The sequence below is a fragment of the Arachis hypogaea genome, chromosome 14 (genome assembly GCF_003086295.3).
Source record: "Arachis hypogaea cultivar Tifrunner chromosome 14, arahy.Tifrunner.gnm2.J5K5, whole genome shotgun sequence".
NCBI lineage: Eukaryota > Viridiplantae > Streptophyta > Magnoliopsida > Fabales > Fabaceae > Arachis > Arachis hypogaea.
In genome coordinates, this window is record NC_092049.1 from 16521600 (window position 1) to 16529371 (window position 7772).

Below are 7772 nucleotides of genomic sequence, written 5' to 3' on the forward strand. Positions count from 1 at the left end.
AGACTGTGGATTCTAGTGGCCTACTCTTTTTAAAGATGCTGCTGAATTTTGTTAATCTTGTTCTCCATGCCAAAGATTTGGTAATATATCCAAGAGGGATGAGATGCCTCAACAGATTAAGCTTTTCTGTGAAATTTTTTATGTTTGGGGCATTGACTTCATGGGTCCATTTCCAAACTCTAATGGTTACCTTTATATAATGTTAGCTGTAGATTATGTTTCTAAATGGGTGGAAGAAATTCCTACCCGTACTGATGATGCTAACACTATTGTTTCCTTTGTTAGAAACCATATTATTTGTCGCTTTGGATTACCACGAGCAATCGTGAGTGATCAAGGCACTCACTTTTGTAACAGGAGACTAACAGGATTACTGAAGAAGCATGGGATTGTTCACAAAGTAGCAACAACTTATCATCCCCAGACCAATGGACAAGCAGAAGTGTCTAACAGAGAAATTAAACGTATTCTGGAGAAGATAGTAAAGCCTCATAGGAAAGATTGGAGTGCCAGGCTACAAGATGCACTCTGAGCATATAGAACAGCATACAAGACACCCATTGGGATGAGCCCCTTCCGCCTAGTGTACGGAAAGGCTTGCCACCTCCCAGTAGAGGTGGAACACAAGGCTTTCTGGGCTGTGAGGGAGTGCAATATGAATTTTGAAGAAGCTAGTGCTGAAAGAAAGCTGCAACTAGCAGAATTGGAGAACCTTCGCCTAGAAGCATATGACAACTCCAGGCGATACAAAGAGAAGATGAAGGCTGTCCATGACAAGCACATAAAAAGGAGAGAATTCAGACCAGGGGTGTTAGTTCTTCTTTATAACTCCAGACTGAGGTTCATGCCAGGTAAACTGAGATCAAGATGGGAAGGTCCCTACAGAGTAGAGAAGGCAGAGCCATACGGAATTTTTCACCTGCGTGATCCTTCCAGCTCCAAATTCATGAAGGTCAATGGACATCGCCTAAAGCTTTATCATGGAGAAAAGATGAAGGATCACAAAGAACTAGAGGTTTTCCTCTTGGAAGACCCACCAACAAAAGCAGAATGAACCCGAAGACTGTCCAACTTAAGGACGCAAAAGCAAAGTGCTAGGTGGGAGACAACCCACCATGGTATGATCGTTCCATTTCAATCTTAGTTTTGTTTTATTTTATTCTCTTTTAATTTTCTTAGTGAATCTTCTCATAATCTCTGCATATAGTCTGCATTTGTAATTGCATACTGCATATAAAAAAATGCACGTGACGCGCAAGAGTCGCTGACACGTCCGCGTCATATGTGCATTCGAAACAAGGAAGAAAAGAAGCAGAGAGTCACGCGGGACCGTGGCTGGAGGCGTGCCTTAGGCACAAACATGCCCACACGAACCCGTCCTTGACGCATCCGCATCATTTGAAAAAAAATCAGCCTCCCACGCGTGCGCGTTACTCATGCGCATGCGTGACCCTGCAAAATCGACGTAAAGAGGTATATGGCAGAGAGTTATGATGGAGTGGGGCTGGAATGGTGCTGGAAGTACAAACTCCATCACGTGTGCGCGTCACCCAAAATTTTGGCAATATGTGTATAAAACAGAGAGTTGCGCGTGCGCGAGGATGCACTCGCACCAATAGCACAAATCAGGCCACGTGTGCGTGTCACCCACGCGAACGTGTCACCTGAAATTATCACAAACCACGCGAACGCGTGCCCCATGCGTCCGCGTTGCATGCGACGCACAACTTGACTAGATCTGCGCCAGAATTCTTATCTTTTCTTCCCCAATCCTAATTTTTTCTTCTCCCTTTTTATTTTTTTCTTCTTCCTTCTTTCTTCTTTATCCCTTCTTACTTTTTACTTTCTCCCTCCTTCTTTTTCACATTCATCATCAAGGTTATTTTCTTTTCTTCTTCCCTCTTTACTTTTTATTATTTTTATTAATGTTTTCTTCTTCTTTTTCTTTTTACTTTCATTATCTATGTTTCTTTTTTCTTTCTTTTCCTTTTTATTCTTTTAATTGGTGTTAGAAATTTAATTGGGTGATTGTTATCTTCTATATTTTGCTTGTGAGTATACTGAGGAGTTGTTTGACAATTAATATTACCTCTAAAGGGTTGCTTGCATGTTCAAATTTAATACTTTCAACAACATATTTACCATGCATGATAAGTGTTTGTGAAAAGCCCGTATGGCATTGTGAATTATTTTTAAATAATTCTATCCTACTACTCTAATGCATGTTTTTCACAAAACCCATTTTTATATATAATTCATTGAATATAATTGTCAATACAAACAGATTGTTCGTTTGAAAGACTTGATAATTAAATTGGGCATTTAGTGCTTTATCTATGCTACTCATGCCTTTGTCGGCATGCCAATAAACATCTCGTATCTACTTGCCATAACTTGCACTTGCTATATTTCCATTGATGAACTTTTCACATGTAGTCGCGACCATGTGTTAACGACATCCTTCTTTACCGTGCATTGATTATCACTTGTACCATCCTCTTCCTTGCTCAAATCCTTAGCTTTAAAAGTTACTTTCTTCTTCCTTTTCAGGATGGCCACCAAGAAGGGTAAAGAGAAAGCTACTCCTAAACCACCGGCAAGGAAAGGTACAAAAAGAGCACTAGTGGTAGAGCCATCTTCAACAGCAGTAAAGCCCTCAACAAAGCGAATCAAGAAGATCATCAAGGTCGATGATAAAGAGAAAGCCTTTCCAGCAAAGGACACTGCGCAGTTCACTAACCGCTACTGTGAGCAGATGTTCCTCATCCTGGCTGAAAGGAACTATAACAATGAGTACCTTCTCATCCTCCCAACCCACATTATTGAAATTGTTGAGCCCCGCATTGAGCGAAGACAATGGGGATTCCTACAGAGACAGCCACGACAGGTTAACCTTTCATGGGTAGTTGAATTCTACTCCAATTTTCACATGCCAACCATGAAGTCTGTCTATGTCCGTCAGAAGCAAGTCCCCATAACTGAAGAGGCCATTCAGCAAGCTTTAGATCTTCCCCCTGCTCCAGACGGATTAGACGCATTCCAAGAAGCCTCATTCAAACGCCAGACATACCAATTTGACTGGGACGCTGTTCTCAGAGTTATAGCACAACCTGACAGCAGATAGATCTATGGATACAATCGATCCCGACCTAAGAACATATTGGCTTTAGCACTCACCTTGGAGGCTCGAGTATGGGCACAGATTATGTCCCATTACGTCTTTCCGAGCACTCACGAGTCCTCTTTCATCGCAGACATGGCTGTTCTACTCTGGTGTATCCTTACAGACTAGCACCTCAATTTACCAAGACACATTCAGCATGCTATGGGACACGTACAGATTACGGGCAACCTACCTTTTTCCGCCTTGGTTTCAGATCTAGTCTCAGCAGCCAGAGTCTCCTACAGAGCTGGGGACACCAAGGCCATGATTCCACGGGATGATCAAATCGTCTCTAACGGGAAGTATATCAGACTTCCAGCAGCCACTACTAGTCGGCCTGCAGAACCGGCCGAAGATATTCATTCTCCTTCCGCATCACAAGCACCTTCAACAAACCAAATGCTCCATCAGATACTTGAGAGGTTAGACCGGCTTGACCGGCAAGGAAAGCGAAGAGAGCGCCGTAACAAGCGCCGATTTACATACCTCAAGGAGCTGCTTGTTGGTAACCACCCACCTGAAGAAAACCCAGACACCCCGGAATCCACTTCATTTACCAGCACAGGGAGCCATGACGGCCCCGATTGTGGAGATGCTGCTACCAGCCCCCTTTGTTCTTGACTGATGGCACCGAGGACGGTGCCAAGCTTTAAGTGTGGGGAGGTCGGTCAGTACCTGACTTCCGGAGGTAATTTCTCTTTCTTAGCACCAATAAATTAGTTATTTTCCTTTTGTTTAGGATATGATAAATTGCATAGTAATAGGTATTTGCATGCATGTTCTAATTGGTTGAAAAAAAATAATAAGTTTCTTTTTAAGACCCTATTTTTGGAAAATTTAACTAATTTAAATGAAAACCTTTGTGTTAGAACTTGTCTGAAGATTGTAAATTAGAACATAGTTTAAAGCTAAGAACACACAACCCAGTGAGAATTGAGCTTAATTACATGGTTACACTATTTAACCATAAAAAATTTATTCTTGTGTGTTTGCTTCTCTAAGATTGTAATCTATATTTTGTTCCATCCTATATGTCCAATATTTAATGTGTTATATGCATGAATATGATTGAGGCCATTATTTGATTATTAACTCACTTATCCCAAATAGCCTACCCTTCCGTTCACCTTTGTTAGCCACTTTGAGCTTTTTAATCTCATTTGTTCTATATTTTACCACATCACTAACCTTAAGCGGAAAAATGAGTAATACCCCAAATTGAATCTTTGGTTAGCTTAAGATAGAATTTGTGTGTCAATTAAGTGTGGGAAAGTTGTGGGAACATGGGTTAACAAGGGAATGTATTATGTTTTTACATTGATGAAATATTGGGAATTTGGGTACATACTCATGTGAAAACAAAAAGATTAAAAAGACATGTGCATTGATAATGTTATTTTTACGTTTACCTTAAAAAAATCCAAAAATATTCAAGTAATTAAGTAATTAAATAATGAATAAGGGGACAAAATTACCCCAATGTTAAGTTTAATGAAAAATCAATGCATATGTGATACAAAGTTTAAGAGAAAAGCTGATGCATGAGTATGTGAAATATGTAAACGTCAAAATTTTGGGTAGCTAGGCATGAATTTAAAAAGTATATAGAATGTATGTATAGGTAAGAGCTTAGGTTAGTCAAAGATTCAATTTATAGCTCACTTAGCCATATATATACCCTCACTTTTACCTTAGCCCCATTACAACCCCTTGAAAAGACCTCATGATGTTTGCATTGGAACATTAAATACTTGTTGATTGGTTAGGTGAAGAACAAAATTTAGAAAGCATGATTAGAGAAGAGTAGAGTGATTACCCTATACACTTGAGTGATTAGAGTGCACATATACTATCAGTGAGGGTTCAGTGCTTGACTCTATGATTCCCTGCTTTCATGAGCTATCTTCTTACAAGTTTACTTGTTTTTACTGTATAGTTTGAATTAGTGGAATTTGAGTTATTTTTGTCTTGAAGAACTTATTCATACTAATTGCATGGTTTTACATTTCCCTTCCTAGTTTTATTTTATGCTTAAAAACTTGCTTCCTAGAGATCGTTAATTTGTGTATTTTAATTCTCCTTTATACCATTCGATACCATGATCCGTTTGTTAAGTGTTTCAGGCTTTATAGGGCAGGAATGGCTTAGAGAATGGAGAGAAAGCTTGAAAAAATGGAAGGAACACAAGAAACTAAGGGGATGACCAGCGAGCATCGACGCGCACGCATGGCTCATGCGTGCGCGCAACATGGAGAAAATTGCAGCGATGCGTGCGCGTGCCTGACGTGTACACGTGACAAGAAAATTCGCCAAATGACGCGCACGCGTGACTGACGCGTACGCGTGACCTGCACGATCTGCAGAAATAACAGAAAATGCTGGAGGCGATTTCGGGCCGCGTTTTGACCCAGTTTTTGGCCCAGAAACACAGAATAAAGCCAGGGAACATGCAGAGACTCAACACACATTCACACATTCTCATTAGGATAGTTTTTAGGTTTTAGATCTAAATCTAGAGAGAAATTACTTCCTCTAGTTTTTCTTTACATTCATAGTTTATTAGTTTATTACTTTTGCTTTTGGATATTGAAGAGAAATCACCTCTACCTCTGGTTGTTCTAAACTGGACGCCTTTATCTGAGTCGAGAACTTGAGAATGTTCCACGAAAACATTCGAAAGACCACCACACATTTCACTACCAAATGCAAGAGTAGAGCCAGAAAATGCACTCAAAGTCACCCTTCTAATGTGTACATTCTCTGTTGGTCTACCATAGGCAACACCATACTCATTCCAACCACTTTTAAGAGAAATTGCATCATGTCCCATAGCAACAATGCAATCTTCTATACAAACATTATTAGAAGAATCTGAAGAATGAAGTACACAAACATTAGCCAAGTGATATTATAGGCCAAAGTGAAGTCTATAATATGTTACATTACATACCAGGAACTATACCAACAGTAAAAGGTGATTCTGCAGGAGCAGAAATTGATACATTTTGAATATGTACATAACTGCATCAAATTAAACATAACTAAATCAGTTAAGAGCTCTATTTAATTAGAAAACTGAGCATTGTTTCAATAAAAGCACATACCTGCAATAAATATGGTATATTGCGTATGCCGGGGCATTCAAGATTGTGAGATTTGAAACTACCACATAATCAGATTCGACGAGTTCAATCAGATGAGGACGGATATGATTCAGTGTATGTAAGGTAAACCACTCCCACCAAACAGATCCTATGCCGTTGATGGTTCCATTGTTACCTGAAGAAGCACATCAAAATATATAACATCAGAGTTCATTGTAGAAACAAAACAATGACAAAAAAGAATGAAACTTGGGACCAGAAAACTAGAAACCTGTTATGACCACATCATGTAACTGGTATCCATTGATCAAGCTCTGGTATCGTCCCCCGGGAACTTCGAGCCCTCGGCCATAAGAAGGTAAGGGCTTTACAACATCCCAATGAGTTGGATCCTGAACAAAAAATCAAGAACATGCTAAAAACACCAAAGCCTAAGTAAAAGTGTGAAACACACTTGAATCTTGATTAATTAACCATTGTACTAGAACATGTGATCCATCAATACCTGAGATCCAATAATAGCACCTTTTTCCAAAAAAAAAAGGGTAAGGTGGCTAGTGAGGTTGAAGCTTCCTATGAGCCATTTTCCGGGCGGCACATAGAGCTGAGCGCCGCCCTTATCAGCGAATGACTTGAGATAGAAGACAGCATTTTGGAAAGGATTGTGTTGAGTGTTTTGCCATCTCCAACAACACCAAACTCAAGAATTGAGACACTATGTGGTCTAGGATCAAGTGTTGGATTCAAACTACATTGTCCACCATATCCATCAACAATTATCACGGCATTGCTCCATGCCAGAAGCAAGAGCAATGCCACCTGAAAAAGATAATAGTAAAAAGATGGAAAATGCAACCCACTGATTCTCACAAGATTTCCTGCAAATGCCAATGATTAATCCAAGGTTAAGGCACAATGCTCAAATATAGTAGAAACAATAAAAGCACAATACTCATCTGAATTCCGAATGCATGATGCTAACACTACACACTAATGAATTGCTAACAGTTTATACACTTTATACTTGATAATGACACCAAAAAAAGGCTAGTTTATCAGATCAGAAAGGAATGAGAGTTGATTTGATTTGATTTGATTAAAGCAATACAATTGGTGGTAATTACCATTGCCATGTGCCTATGAAAGGGAATAATACAAAGACCAAACCAAAACAGAGTCACATACATAATAAGAACATAGACACCCTTTGACTTAAACATAAAAAAAACCAAACAAAATTGTAACTTAAGAAGGCCTTGTGAGTTATAATCAAGACCCAGAATCCAAAATTTCATTACGGGCAGAAATAAGAAGAGAGGGGAATGAAGAACCAAAAGAAACGTACTTACAAGCATCTTCTATGAGTCTAAGGTGTGGCAAAAGGGTTAGAGACCAAAGGGGAGACAGGAACCGGTACGCACTAGTGCCAAGGCAACTACTAGTGACTAAACAACTTACACAAAAGAAAAAACGCAAAAGAGGCAGAGAGAGAGAGAAAGAGAAAG

At 39.5% G+C, this 7772-nt stretch overlaps 1 protein-coding gene across 1 annotated transcript; it reads right to left on the minus strand.

Moving 5' to 3' along the window:
* Positions 1–3649: 3649 nt before the first annotated feature.
* Positions 3650–6671, minus strand: LOC112742315 (probable polygalacturonase; the record flags this gene model as incomplete). Its single annotated transcript, XM_072215678.1, has 4 exons — positions 3650–6034; positions 6114–6184; positions 6268–6442; positions 6539–6671. Coding segments are annotated over 4 exons (738 nt in total), but the record flags the coding sequence as incomplete, so codon positions are not given.
* Between the last annotated feature and the right edge of the window lie 1101 nt (positions 6672–7772).